We start from the raw sequence: 15,936 nt of genomic DNA, 5'->3' as shown, positions 1-15,936 counted from the left end.
GCATAAGGTAGCCATAGGTACATCAGAATTTAGAAAACAGCCTAAAATTATTCCGCCTAATAAAAGCTTATCAAAATTGCCAGCTAGAAAATGCCTTACAGTTGAAGTCCTCTTATTGATGAAGATAGCATTAATTTTCTGGACAAGATTGTTCCATGTTTCTTTTGGGATGATCACGTGCCTTTTTTGTTGATAGGAAAAGGGACAAATTTGAAGAACAGATCTCTCTAATTCATATATCACCTCTGCAAAGATTTATTCCAAGTTAAAACAAACTCACTTTGTCTTTGCAGTGACTCTCCTCCATTCTCAGGCACCTCATGACCAACATTTCTCACTAAGCATGATTTCAACAATCCCTTTGGTATCACCTCAAAAGAGGGTGAGTATACTGACCTTCTAAACGTTCTACGAATAAGCGCTTCAAGCTTTGGTAAATCCCAATTTTAATGGTGCCATATGATGCTTGTCTTAGCAACGCAGGAGCAATTCTGAAAAAAAAAAAAGTAAAAAAGTTATTCTCAACATTTGCAGATTATACATATCTAGACAGCCTACTTATTTGCACTACCCATCTCATTCCACCCAGCAACAGCAGAATATGATTTTTTTCAAGCACTCATGAAACACTCAGCAAGAAACTGAACATTCTGGGTCATAAAACCAACCTCAACAAATTTAAAAGAACTGAAATCATATACAATATGTTATCTGACAATAATGGAATCAAACCAGAAATCAATAAGAAAAATCCTCAAACATTTAGAAATTAAACAACATATATCTAAATAATCTATTGGTCAGACCAAGTGTCTGTCAAAGGAAATTTCTTTTAATTCACAGGTCTAAATGACAACAAAATTCAACCTATTAAAATGTATGAGATGCAGCCAAAGCAGTGCTGAGGGAAATTTACAGCATGAAATGCTTACATTTAAAAAAAAAAAAGCGGAGGTGGGGGGAGAGTCCCAAATCAATAATCTATGCTCCTACCTCAAGAAACTAGAAAAAGAAGAGCAAAATAAACCCAAAGCAAGCAACGAAAATAATAAAAAGCACAAATCAATGAAATTGAAAATAGGAAAATAGAGAAAAATCAGTGAAACAAAAAGTTAGCTCTTTAAAAAAAAATCAACAAAATTGATAAACCTCTAGCAAGACTCACAAAGATAAAAAGACAGAAGATGCAAATAAGAAATGAAACAGGGACTAGCACTACAATTCCTGCAGCCATTAAAAGGACAATAAGAGTATGGTATAAACAACTTTATACTCATAAATTCAACGCCTTAGAAGAAACGGACAAATTCCTTGAAAACCACAAGCCACCAAAACTCAACTAGATAAAACAAATAATCTGAATAAAACTCATACCCTTCGCAATGGACTGAATGTTTGTATCGTCCCCAAATCAAGATCTTAAAATCCTAACCCACAATATGATGGTAATAGGAGGTGATTAGGTCATGAGGGTAAAGCCCTCATGAACAGGATTAGTGCCCTTATAAAAGGGATCCCAGAGAGCTCCCTCACTCTTTCTGTCATGTGAGGATACAATGAGAAGTCTTGGCAGTCTGCAACCCAGAAAAGAGACCTCAGCAGAACCTGACCAAACTGGCACCCTGATCTCAGATTTCCTGCCTCCAGAACTGTGAGAAATAAATTCCGATTGTTTATAAGTCACCCAGTCTATGGTATTTTGTTACAGCACCCCAAACTATGATAACCTTAAAGAATTTGCATTCTGAATTTAAATGTTCCCCAAAAAGAAATAGTCAGCCCCAGATAATTTCACTGGGGAATTCTACAAGACATTTTAAAAATTAACACTAAGCTTACACAGTTCCTTCCAGAAAACAGAAGAGGGAATGCTTCCCAACTAATTTTGGCTAGTATTACCCTGATACCAAAACCAGACAAAAACAGTACAAAAAAGGAAAACCACAGACTAATGTCTCTCATGAACTTAGATGCAAAACTCCTTAAGAAAATATTGGTAAATTGAATCCAGCAATGTATAAAAAGAATAATATATATACATCATTGCTCACCTAATAAAGATTTTTTTTAAAAAATCAACCTCTACTTCCTAACAGTTGCAGATACGTCTTTAATCACATCAACAAGGAGGTACTAGAGCCAAAATTCCACCCTATTTAAGTTCTCCTTTAAACTGGAGACATTCTCATTCATACCTCCTTTGGGATTCTTCCAAATTGCAGAACTATACTGTAGGAGGTATAAATAGAAAGACAGCAGCAGCTCAAATGGTTAGGATTTTAAAATGATGACTAAATATGCATATTTCTGACTTTATTGCTTGCTATCAGAAAATATCTTGTGATGATCCATGCTGATGAAAGAACAAGGTGAAACAGATGATCCACAAATCAGGATGGTGGATCATCTTCAGGATGCTTCAGGATACACTACTTGATTTTTCCCCCAAGAAAATTACCTTTTAAATTAAGTCTAACATAGTTTAACGATGTAACATAGTTTAACGATAAAATTGATGTCTATTCTCTGAGTAATAAACTGGTAGCCTAGATGCAGGAGTGGCCTAGGAAACTGGCAACAGATGAACTACAAACTAGACAGTAAACCACAAAATTATGGCTAATCAAAAGGTGATGATAAAGATGGGTCTCCCTCTCTCTCATTATGCACTTTCTGTTTAAACTGCAAGAATAATATTTTTTCAAAGAGGAAAATTTTAAAGGAAGTCAGAATTTGCCAACTCAGGAGGGATATCATAAAAATATATATAATTAATTGGTGCTGTTATTAACAGTGGCTATTAGTGACTCTCGGGAAATCCACAGAAAGTCTATGCTGCAACGACATATCCATTTTAAAATGTTATTATCACTTATAACCAAATGAACACAAAATCCAAAGCTCAAGACTTACAAGCAGGAGAAATATAAACTGGCATATCAATACTGAATTACAAGTTGAAATGGTGAATATGAAACAGACACAAACTATCAGACAGCTGAAAACTATGGCTTCTTTAAAAAGCATTTCTGTTAATGATATAAGGAAAGAACCAGTCTCACCCTGAATAGAGAGCCAATACACCTTCCTCTTTACAGATGCGAAACAGCGCATGGAACATCCCTCTATATTTTATCTCTTTGAAACGGGCATCAATGCTTTGGCCTTGAACCTGAAGTCGTGTTTTGGTAAGGTCCACAGGGAAAGTCCCTATAAAGGAACATACTCATTTATAAGTATGTCCAAAGAATCACAGTTAAGTTGTTGCTAAATATAAGCCAAGGACAATATTTGAATCCTAAGACAAAGTCCTTTTTATAACACATAGAAGAGCTCTAGTAGAATACCACTGTCAGAGGACATGAGTTGCATGTGGTAAGTGAAATGCATTATACTATACATAGGCAGCACCAATTGACCCACAATATACTTCAAACTGTAATATAATAAAATGCTTACAGATTGCCCTATTATAAATGCAAAATAAATGTTGTTTTTTATTTCATCTGTAACATATAATCTGGCATTTATCAGTCTCCCTCCTGCCCCTTCCCACCCCAAGTCTCCCCACCTCTGTGTCTCATAAAATCTCCCCAAATTTTCACAAAGATAGGAAAGCATGGGATTGCTGCTCCAGATGCTCTTATATAGTGTTACAAAGTTTTGTGGGGTTTTTCTTTTATCTGTTTACAAGAACAAATAGTCCCCTAATATTACGAAAGATAATGGCAAAGTCTTATTTGGTTCTACTCATCCTGGTCCCTTAGGTAATTCAGGACTAACACCAGCAGAGTGCTTGCGGGGGAAACTTCTTTAACCAAACCTCTTACATCAACAAAGAGAAGTGGTCATCACATTGACAAAATATACTTCAGGGTGTAAAACTAACAAGGTGATTAGGTAGCTCTGGTCACTGATGACCCGAATATCACAACACCACAGGATATGCCAAGAACGTCAGTAGTCATTTATGAATAGTTTAGAAAAGAGAACATCTGGAAGATGAAAAAACGACAATCTAAAAATATTTCAAAATTAAAATCATGTAGAAGAGAATCTTGTTTGATCTTGTTAGTACATTTTCTTCTAAAATGGGACAGAGGTTTGAAAAAAAGGACTTGCAGTACAAATAAACATAAATAATTTAGCATAAAAGACTATTAATACAGAAATATAGCAAAAACCCTTATGACATATCAACTCCCTCTATATATTCATATATTTTACTTAAGCCTAGCAAATTAACAAATCACTAAACTACCAAAAAAGCTTTCCTTAGTTTGACTTTTCTTAACTCATCTGCCATACCATCAGTAGTACTTTCCCTGAAATATTACTTCATGGCTTTGAGACAATTTTCAAAATAAGGCGAGCTTCTTATTTTTTATCTAGCTTTCACCAAAAATAACCATCATCATAAGCTACCATCTATACCGTATAATGCAGATTTGTCATTTCTCACATTCTTACCAAACTCAGCCACGATAGAGGCAAGGCCGCCATATACAAAGGGTTTCCAATTCAGACCAGACATCTCATGACTTACAGTGGTACTTTTCTGGTACTAAAAATAAACACAAATCAGAACAAGGCACAAGAGTGAGGAGCATTTGTTAGCATCTGATCATATAATTTAGATAAACAAAATTGGCAAATAAAACAGATGTAGAGGAAAAACCCCACCAAGTGGAATGACACAAAATGGGGGATCCTGTTTTATGTGCTGGATGATCATGAGCTTGTTCTTTACTGACATTTTGTAGGGGTAGGCGTGTGATTCACTCAGAGATCAACCTGTGCCCTTCATTCTCTCCGGTTTCTTTAATGTTATATTCATCCCCACCCAGAGAAGAGGCTTCAGTCCATCCAGCACACCCAACTTTGACATTCAACTAGATAATTACAAACGAAGGAACCCAGAATTCAAATTATATAGGCTGAGGCATCTCATAAAAGCAGTTCATGGTATTCAGTTAGCTTGATTCAGGTGCAAAGCACAGGCTCACGCTACTACTCTCTCATATTCTTAGCCCTCCTATCTCTCCACTATAGGGTTTCTAGCTATATATAACTTTGTCCCCCCAACTAGGCCCAGGCTGAGCTAAGAACCTTTTCACTTTCCTTCTAGCGCCCAAAGGAATGGTAGCAATATGATGTCTCTCTTCCCTCTGACATTTAACGTACATCCATCTAGTGGATCTCCTTTTCCTTCCTCTTGGCCTTTTAAAACACACACTTATAAATACTGTTCTTCTTTTATGTTCTAGTTCTTTAACAACGTATTCCGCTCCCAGCCTCCCTTTTCTTCTTCCCTATCCCACCCCCGTTAGACCTGTCATCATCAATCTTTTCAGCTTTACTCTCTTTTTCTGCCATTTTCAGCTTGTTCTCTCTTGGATTTTATTTTTTCCACAGCTTTGGTCTCTAGGTTTTGCAAATTTTAGCATGTATTAGAATCATCTAGAAGGTCTATTAAAACACAGATTGTTGGGCCTCTCCCCCAGAGTTTCTGATTGGTGGTATGACCCTGAGAATTTGCAAGATCCCAAATAACGCTGATGCTTCCACACTTAAGAACCGCTCTAGGCATTGCCTACTAAATCCTGGTCCATCTGAAAGTAGTATCTGTTCTTAGCATGGACTCTCAGATTTCTTTCAAATATTCCTGTTTCAGAGCTTCACAGTATATATACTTCTGAATTTCAAAAGCAACTTCCAAGTGGTTTATGGCGAGGAATGCAGACTCCTGAAGTCAGACTGTTAAAATTTAAATGCTAACTCCAGATTCATTTCCTGACTCCACCACTTACTAGTTCTGCGACCTTGGGCAAGTTATTTAGTCTCTCTATGCCTCCACTTTCTGAACTGTAAAATGGAACTAATAATAAAAACTATATCATAGGGTTGTTGTGAAAATTAAATAATATATGAAAAACACCTTTAAAAGTGCCTGGCACTTAGCTCAATAATTGTTAGTTAACTATCATTATTACATTTTTAAAAATTTAAGTACCCAAATTTACATCTTAACAGATAGTACTTGCGGCCCACCCCTCCCTCCCATTGCCCAATCTGGGGTTAGCAGCTATGAGTCACAGTATCCCTTTAAAGGTTTTGCTTTGTTTCCACATAAGGAATTCTCTGTAACTAAGCAAAATGCAGTTTTCCAGAGAAGATAGCAAACACGCTGATTAAATGTTTTAGTTACAGGCCACAAAAATCATTATGGAGGCTTCCTTTCAAGCACAGTACATATAGAGTCTGGGATAGATAGCCCTTTTTGGGGGAAAGTTGTTGAAAAGAATTCTAATGAGCAAAGTAGGAATAGCCACTTCAAATATCAACTGCAGCTGGAAATAGGAGTCTTGAAGACTAGATACTACCTTATCACCATTTCTAGCTATGCCCACATTTTCCAATTAGAATTGACAGTAAAATATGACACATATGGTGAGAGTAGAGATGGAAAAGCAAGACCATGGCATATCCCCTCTTTGAGTTTGTGAGGAAAAAATTAACTCTCCATTCACAAATTTATCGATTGCCCCAAATAGTCTTAAAGCTTTCAGACAGCTACTTTTACTTAAAGTTGTCTCTCCAAAACTTTCTCCTTACAACTTTTTTCAACTCTTTGTATTACAGAGAAAGCCTCTATCAGAACTTCACAACCTGCTACCAGCTCTTTAATAAGGAAAATGTGCTCAGGGAGCAATGATGAATCAGTGAAAGGCAGGGAACAGGGAGGACATGGCAGGAAGATGAAAGACCAGTCGCTGAATCTTAGGCCAGTTAGCCCAGTGGTTCCCTAATGAAGTTCCCACAATTCTGGGGCAAAATGAAAAAAATAAGGGCACTTAGTCCTTTTTTTCAGCTAAATGTATTTAATTTAGGGACTGTCTATTATTAACAGATCAGATTCTTCTTACGCCTGGAGCACAGCTAACTAGCCTGTATTTGTGTACCCTCCCCACACTTTCATTTACATTTTACTGGCCCATGAAATCCAAAAATCTGGAGACCACAGGCAAAACCCAACATTGCCACAATCACGACTTCCCTACCCCCATCTGATAGTAAAATCTCTTTCACTCCAATGTTAGAAAAAAATCTTATGAAGAAATCCTGGATCATCTTTGATTAGATCTGTTTTTAGACACTCCCTCCTCATATTGAGCCAAAAGTCTGTCTTCCTCTAATTTGTACCCAGTCTTTGGAGGTAATATTCAACAAATGCATTCTTTTTTCCCTAGGCAAGCCCTTCAAATATTTAAAAGACAGCTATGATGTTCTCTTACATCTCATGTTTCTCAAGCTAAATATCCATGATCTTTCTCTTCACTTGACACATTATACTTCAATTACTAGAGCTTAAAATTGCACTCACTTTTTTGGGAGCCACATCACACTATCAAATCATTAAACTGTCAGCTGAAACCTCCAAGTCTTTTACATAAAGTAGTCTACATGCATGCGTGTTGTATCACACCTATTCTACAGGTGTGCAATATTTTTTGAACCTTCTTTTATCCCTTCTATATCTTAATCTCAGGCATAAAAATAATGACTAGGATGAGGGTCAACTTCAAGATGTCCAATGTTATTTCCTCTCTTAACTAAGTAAGATCCCCAAGGGAAGATACTATATCTCACAGTACTTTTTATAACCCCCATTATAGCTTGCATAGAATTGAATACATATCCATTCAATACTTAGTTGGTTTTGCAGTGTGACGTCCTTTACCTATGTATGCAGCCTGTATATAAAAGATTGCAGGGGAAACAAGGAAGGTAACTTGCTGAACCTGGCCAATGCTACGCACCCTGTGTATGACACTATCTTGATCCCCAGATATTCTCTGCCTACGCACCCTGTTCCCTTGCTTTTGTTGCAAGGAATTACTTATGTAAAATACCCTAAACCCTCTGAAAATTATTTTAACTTGTAGGGGCTAACCCCAGATATGGGTAAAAGTAGTCATATCTAAGGTAAAATAAAAATATAGTACCCTAAATATTTTTACTGTATAAAGAAACCAATGAAAATTGTCTTCAAAATGCCAACATTTATTCTGAAGAGCTGACTTCGGAGAATTTGATAGACTAATGAGTGAAAGTAAGAATGTCCTACAATACAAGTTACTTTGCCCTATACTACTCCCAAGTTCTGGTCAGGAAACTCTGGGTGCCTCTCCTGCTTTCCCCTTTAAGAAAGAGTAGAAATTAGAGATTCTCAGATTCAGAAGGTAACAATGGAGAGCCAAGCAGATATTTATTGAAGGCGTGCTAAATGCCCAAACCTGCAATGCACTTTGGGTATAATCATATTTGAAAAACATAGATATTCGTTCTAGCACCAAGACAATATTTACCATTCAACCTATCTTTTCTGAATAACCAATGAGATGGGACAGGGAAAAAAGTACAAAATACAGTACTTGCCTTTCAAGAGCTTACAATCTGGTGGAAGAAATCAAAGTAGTGCATTAGAGAAAAATTAAGTGCTAAACTGTGTAGTACAAACTTTAAGAGCAAGAGGAGCATAGAAAAGACTACAACCAGCATGGGATTGACTAATTTGAAAATTGCCGAGGTGAGAGAACCTAAATTGAACCTTGAGAGATGGTAGGTACAACCCGGTTAGGGAAGAGACAGAATGAACAGAAACACAAATGTGGGAACAAGCACAGCATGTAGAAGCAGGCGTCAGTATGGTTTGTGCTAAGAAGAAAGGAACCTAACTGGAACAGAGAATTCCCTTGTTGACTGAAACAGTATCAGACAAGAAGTGTGATAAGGAGCATGTTATGCTGAAAGGCTTGAAACCAAGGGGTGGGGGTGGGAGGTGTAGGAGGGGGCTGCATGTTTTGTGTGTGTGTGTTTAACAACGAAGTGACTTGAGGAAGTCCACCACATTTTACCCTATTAGGGCTGCAGCAAACACAGTGGATTACATTACAAACGGGAGAGACAGGGAGACTAGCTTAGGATGGTGCAAAGTACAGCAGACAAAGATGCTTGTTGGCACTGAGGTTAGAGATAGACTTCCCCAATGAAGACACAAAGAACTCGATGATGTAGGGAATGAAGACGAGGGAAGAGTTCATGATAACGCTAAGCATCTCTAGGCTGGGGGGAAAAACAACAACAACAAGGAACCACTGACAGGAAACCATAAATGTCCCTGCTGTTATCCTGTCTGAGAAACTAATTCATGTTGATAACAGCTGTCATGCCAATCAAGTAACTGAACTGCATTTTAATAGATGCCTTCAATGCCTTGACCTCAGGAGTGACAGGGGGTAGAAACCGAAGGGGAGCATCTTTCAACAGTATCCCTCACACTAATACAATGGAGGTGTTTGCTTACTCCGCTTACAATCACGGCCGCCGTTGCAAACTTCACCCTTAGAAAAATTAGGATTATTCCGGGAAAGATACCCATTCACCCTCTGGGTAGCAGGATCTTGCCAGTTCCTCAGCTGTCAGAGCGAGCTCGTGGAGAGAAGGGAGGCGCCTGAAGGAGGCGGCCTCCCAGGGGGGTCGAGGAAGCAGGGTTCAATCGAAGAAGTAAAACCACCGATGCCAGAAGAGTGAAAGACAGGGAAGGGACTCAGCTGAGGGGAGAGAGAGACCAGAGGACCGTTAAGCCCCTCCCAGGCCGGGAACCAGGCCAGCCCGGCCCCGCGCGGCCTGGCGCGGCCCAGCCCCGCTCCCCAGCCTGGAAGTCCAGGAGCTCCCCCTCACCTGCTCGGGCTCATCGGACGACTGGGAAGCTGAGGCTCCCACAGTCGGAAACGCCACTGCAGCGCCAACCCGGAAGCATTGAAACCAACGGAAGTAACCAAGGCGTTGCTTCGGCAACGGCGGCGCAGCCATTTCAACTCCGCCCCTTCCAAAACTAAAAACAAAGGCGCGAAATAAGAGGCGGAAGAGGCAGGGTTCTAAAGGCGAGGGTCAGAACCACTGCAGGCGCAGAAGCCTAGAGGGGCAACTGGACTTGCGGGAGGTGGAGGCAGGGCAGCTAAGGCGTGAGAATTTGGTAGCTTCCCCAGTTAACGTGCTCGCCAGAGGGGAAAGAGGTGTCGCCTCGTCACCGCGAAACCCACCCACCTGGCGCGTGGAAGGACTAGAAAAGGAAGGGGCCTCGCCCCGGTATCAGGGCTTGAGGAGTGGGGCAAGGGGAGTGTTGGGCATAGCGCCCTGCGCGCTCAGTACGAAAAAGGCGGCAACGTGGAGGGGGTGGGGCAAAGGCTTCAAAACAAAAGTAGGAAAATGAGACATAGGGGTGAGCCGAATTTAGTGAGGTGCCTGGGCTCAATAAGAAAATAAAGTTCAAGGCCAGGCGCGGTGGCTCACGCCTGTAATCTCAACACTTTGAGGGTCCGGGCGCATCACTTGATGCCGGGAGTTTTGAGACCAGCCTGGCCAACATGGTGAAATCGCGTCTCTACTAAAAATGCAAAAAAATTAGCTGGGTGTGGTGGCACGCACCTGTGGTCCCAGCTACTCGGGAGGCTGAGGCAGGAGAATCACTTGAACCCCGGAGGTGGAGGTTGCAGTGAGCTGAGATCACGCCACTGCACTCTAGCCTGGGTGACAGAGCAAGACTCCATCAAAGAAAGGAGAGAGAGAGAGAGAATGAAAGAGAGGGAGGGAGAGAGAGAAAAGAGAGAGAAAGGGAGAGAAAGGAAGGGGGGGAGGGAAGGAAGGGAGAGAGGGAGGGAGAATGATCCAGACAGCACCTACTGGACGTCAGACATTAACGAGTGAAAAATTACGGTCAGACCCCTTACTCGAAGCTCTTGCTTTAATCAGAAACTTCACTTAAGAAAGAGCAAGTTGGTACCAAAAAGGGGACCATAAAAAGCTAAACAGATGAGGCAGAAAAACACCAACGGGAAATCCCAGTTAATCCAAACCTCATAATCCACCAGAAGATGCCAAGAGTCCGACCCCCAGCTTCCGACTCTGGCCCCTCTGGCTGCTGGAAGGGGAAACCGCAAAGCCCTTGGGTGATTCCATTAGCCAATGTGCGATGACGTCTGATTTTTGAGCTATGACGTCCGATTTTTGAGCCTCTTAACAACGTTCCCTAATCACGCGAGAGTACGCAATAATAGGGTTTATTGCTTATGTGTTATAAGGAAAAGTCAGTGCAAGGTAGTTGGCCCTAAATGGTTATTTGTTGAATGAATAAATATTTGGAACTATGTTCTTCCAAAAGGATATTTCTCATTTTAGTTCACCTTGTTTTATTTTGCTGGGTTTTGTTTGTTTGTTGTTGGACAGAGTCTCACTCTGTGGTCCAGGCTGGAGTGCAGTGGTGCGATCTCGGCTCACTGCAACCTCTGCCTCCCAGGTTCAAGTGATTCTCCTGCCTCAGCCTCCTGAGTAGCTGGGATTACAGGTGCCTGCTACCACACCCAGCTAATTTTTGTATTTTTAGTAGAGACGGGGTTTCGCCATGTTGGCCATGCTGATCGCAAACTCCTGGCCTCAGGTGATCCACCCGCCTTGGCCCCCCAAAGTGTTGGGATTAAAGGCATGAGCCACCACGTCTGGCCTGTGTTTTTGTTTGTTTGTTTTGTTTTCCATTTAAAAATTTCTCCAGGCAGCACACATGATCATAATATTAGCTGACATTGTGCAGTACCTACCATGTACCAAGGGTGGTGCCAAGACCTTTTTGTGTTCCTAACTACCCTATAAGAAGTTCATATGGAACCAAAAAAGAGCCCGCATCGCCAAGTCAATCCTAAGCCAAAAGAACAAAGCTGGAGGCATCAGGCTACCTGACTTCAAACTATACTACAAGGCTACAGTAACCAAAATAGCATGGTACTGGTACCAAAACAGAGATATAGATCAATGGAACAGAACACAGCCCTCAGAAATAACGCCGCATATCTACAACTATCTGATCTTTGACAAACCTGAGAAAAACAAGAAATGGGGAAAGGATTCCCTATTTAATAAATGGTGCTGGGAAAACTGGCTAGCCATATGTAGAAAGCTGAAACTGGATCCCTTCCTTACACCTTATAGAAAAATCAATTCAAGATGGATTAAAGACTTAAACGTTAGACCTAAAACCATAAAAACCCTAGAAGAAAACCTAGGCATTACCATTCAGGACATAGGCACGGGCAAGGACTTCATGTCTAAAACACCAAAAGCAATGGCAACAAAAGCCAAAATTGACAAATGGGATCTAATTAAACTAAAGAGCTTCTGCACAGCAAAAGAAACTATCATCAGAGTGAACAGGCAACCTACAAAATGGGAGAAAATTTTCGCAACCTAGTCATCTGACAAAGGGCTAATATCCAGAATCTACAATGAACTCAAACAAATTTGCAAGAAAAAAACAACCCCATCAAAAAGTGGGCAAAGGATATGAACAGACATTTCTCAAAAGAAGACATTTATGCAGCCAAAAGACATATGAAAAAATGCTCATCATCACTGGCCATCAGAGAAATGCAAATCAAAACCACAATGAGATACCATCTCACACCAGTTAGAATGGCGATCATTAAAAAGTCAGGAAACAACAGGTGCTGGAGAGGATGTGGAGAAATAGGAACACTTTTACACTGTTGGTGGGACTGTAAACTAGTTCAACCATTGTGGAAGTCAGTGTGGCGATTCCTCAGGGATCTAGAACTAGAAATACCATTTGACCCAGCCATCCCATTACTGGGTATATACCCAAAGGACTATAAATCATGCTGCTATAAAGACACATGCACACATATGTTTATTGTGGCACTATTCACAATAGCAAAGACTTGGAACCAACCCAAATGTCCAACAATGATAGACTGGATTAAGAAAATGTGGCACATATACACCATGGAATACTATGCAGCCATAAAAAATGATGAGTTCATATCCTTTGTAGGGACATGGATGAAATTGGAAATCATCATTCTCAGTAAACTATCGCAAGGACAAAAAACCAAACACCGCATGTTCTCACTCATAGATGGGAATTGAACAATGAGAACACATGGACACAGGAAGGGGAACATCACACTCTGGGGACTGTTGTGGGGTGAGGGGAGGGGGGAGGGATAGCATTAGGAGATATACCTAATGCTAAATGGTGAGTTAATGGGTGCAGCACACCAGCATGGCACATGTATACATACGTAACTAACCTGCACATTGTGCACATGTACCCTAAAACTTAAAGTATAATAATAATTAAAAAAAAAAGATTAAAAAAAAAAGACAGGTACTATTATTTTCCGCCTTTGACAGTTGAGAACACTGAGGCCATAAAAGGTTAGGAGAGTAATTCAGAAAATGGCAGAGCTAGGATTGCTCTTAACCACTATGCTATGTTGCTCTCATCTATACTATAGTTGGGAAGCTGAGGTAGGAACATCGCTTGAGCCCAGGAGGTTGAGACCAGCCTGGGCAATATAAGGAAACACCTGCCTCTACCAAAAATTTAAAAATTAGCCACGACTGTAGTCCCAGTTACTCCGGAGGCTGAAGTGGGAGAATCACTTGAGACCAGGAGGTCAAGGCTGCAGTGAGCCGTGATCGCGCCACTGTGCTCCAGCCTCAAATTTTTTTTTTGGCTGGGCACAATGGTTCACGCCTGTAATCCCAGCACTTTGGGAGGCCGAGATGGGTGGATCACCTGAGGTCATGAGTTCGAGATCAGCCTGGCCAACATGGTGAAACCCCGTCTCTACTAAATACACAAAAATTAACCAGGCGTGGTGGTGCACGCCTGTGATCGCAGCTACTCGGAAAGCGGAGGCAGGAGAATCGCTTGAACCTGGGAGGCGGAGGTTGCACTGAGCCAAGATTGCGCCACTGCACTCCAGCCTGGGTGACAAGAGTGAGACTCCATCCCCCCCACCCCCCAGAAAAAAGAAGTCACCATTAAGAAGAGTGAAAATGCAAGCCCCACAATGGTAGATTTTTAATCCATGTATCCTACAAAATTTCATATCCAGTATATATAAAGAACTCCTAAAACAGTAATAAAATGATAGGCTACTCAAATTTTTAATGGGAAAAATGCTTGCAGGGCAGTTCATAAGAGAGTATATCCAATAACCAATAAGCATATTAAAAAGTGTTCAACATTATTATTCATCAGGAAAATTAAAATTAAAATCACAATACACACCCACCAGCTTGGCCAAAGTTAAAAGGACTGAGAATTGGCAAGGATGTAAAGTATCTCAAATTCTCACATACTGTTAGTAGGAGTGTGTGTTAATTTCTATTGCTGCATTAAAAATTTGCCACAAATTCAGCAGCTTAGAACAACACACATGTACTGTCTCACAGTTTCTGTAGATCAAGAGTCCAGGCATGACTTCACTGGGTCCTGTGCTCTGGGATCTCACAAGGCTGCAATCAAGGTGTCGGCCAGACTTGTATTTTTATCTTAAGAGTTGACTGAGTGAAAATCCACTTCCACGCTCACCCAGATTGTTGCAGAATTTATTTCCTTGCACCTGTAGCACTAAGGGCTTCAGTTTATTTCTGGCTGTTGGCCAGAGGCCACTCTCAGCTGCTGAGGCTGCCCCCATTTTCCTGCAACGTGCCCCTTTCCACAGATAGTTCACAATATGACCCCTGCTTCTTCCGGGCCAGTAGGAGAATGAGAACCTGAGATGTGATTTTATCAGTGCAGTGTACATTGGGGCTATTAATTTCTTTGGTGAAGACTATATATAGTTTTCAAAATTACAATAGCTTTACTATTTTTTCTGATTATAAAAAATACATAGTTATTATAAAACACTAAACTATACACAAAAGTGGAAGGAAGGTAGCAATTACCTGAAATCCAAACATCCACTGCTACTCTCGATAGTCAAAAGCCTCCTCCTAGTCCTCACCATGCATATACACATGCTTATCCTATAATTCTTGAGATAGGTGTGTTCATGTCATGTACTTATGTCCTTGTGTGCTGGAGTCAGTGGGCTGGCTATCCCTAACTTATGGTCCTCCTACATCAGGAAGCAGATTTTCTGCTTTTGTTTTCATAATAAGTAATACTCCCCCGCCCAGCCTCAATTTTAAAGTGATGCATCTTCATGGAGGGGAAAGGAAAACACAAAAGAAAAATTTTAAACACACACAAATAAAGATAAAAGCACAAAAGAGGTTGGGCGCAGTGGCTCACACCTTTAATCCTAGCACTTTGGGAAGCCGAGGCGGGCCTGAGGTCAGGAGTTCCAGACCAGCCTGGCCAACATGGCGAAACCCCGTCTCTACTAAAAATACAAAAAATAGGCCGGGCGCGGTGGCTCACGCCTGTAATCCCAGCACTTTGGGAGGCCGAGGCAGGCGGATCACGAGTCAGGAGATCGAGACCATCCTGGCTAACACGGTGAAACCCCGTCTCTACTAAAAATACAAAAAATTAGCCAGGCGCGGTGGCGGGCGCCTGTAGTCCCAGCTACTCGGGAGGCTGAGGCAGGAGAATGGTGTGAACCCGGTAGGCGGAGCTTGCAGTGAGCTGAGATGGCACCATTGCACTCTAGCCTGGGTGACAGAGCGAGACCCCGTCTCAAAAAAAAAAAAAAAAAAAAAAATACAAAAAATAGCCGGGCATGGTGGCACATGCCTGTGATCCCAGCTACTCGGGAGGCTGAGGCAGGAAAACCTCTTGAACCCAGGAGACAGCAGTTGCAGTGAGCCAAGATCGAACCACTGCACTCCAGTCTGGGCAACAGAGTGAGACTCCGTCTCAAAAAAACAAACAATACAACACACACGCGCGCGCGCGCGCACACACACACACGAAAGTAAGAGTAAAATGTAAGCGTCATCCCCACTACCCAGATACCAGCATTAACATTTTTCCATCTTTTATATATTTATGTAAATATTGCATAAACCTAGTCTTACCTATGCCTCCTTGCAGACCTCACCCACTCCTCCTTGCTGCTCCTG

At 41.1% G+C, this 15,936-nt stretch overlaps 1 protein-coding gene across 4 annotated transcripts in view; it reads right to left on the bottom strand.

Moving 5' to 3' along the window:
- Positions 1-9,895, bottom strand: part of SLC25A14 (solute carrier family 25 member 14) — a 33,150-nt gene extending 23,255 nt beyond the window's left edge. The window contains exons 1-5 of one of the 4 annotated variants that reach the window (XM_054545055.1): positions 9,745-9,822; positions 9,368-9,614; positions 4,471-4,564; positions 3,063-3,210; positions 397-491 (exon numbers count right to left, since the gene is read on the bottom strand). In XM_054545055.1, coding sequence (XP_054401030.1) covers positions 397-491; positions 3,063-3,210; positions 4,471-4,564; positions 9,368-9,442 — 412 coding nt within the window. In that variant the 5' untranslated portion in view covers positions 9,443-9,614; positions 9,745-9,822. Of the gene's footprint in view, positions 1-396; positions 492-3,062; positions 3,211-4,470; positions 4,565-9,367; positions 9,615-9,744 lie in introns of all 4 variants that reach the window. The other 3 variants (XM_054545056.1, XM_009235243.3, XM_009235245.3) reach the window with 3 other exon arrangements.
- Between the last annotated feature and the right edge of the window lie 6,041 nt (positions 9,896-15,936).

The sequence above is a fragment of the Pongo abelii genome, chromosome X, assembly GCF_028885655.2.
Source record: "Pongo abelii isolate AG06213 chromosome X, NHGRI_mPonAbe1-v2.0_pri, whole genome shotgun sequence".
In the NCBI taxonomy this organism is placed as follows: domain Eukaryota; kingdom Metazoa; phylum Chordata; class Mammalia; order Primates; family Hominidae; genus Pongo; species Pongo abelii.
The sequence above is the reverse complement of the archived record's forward strand: the minus strand, read 5'-3'. Positions and strand labels throughout refer to the sequence as shown.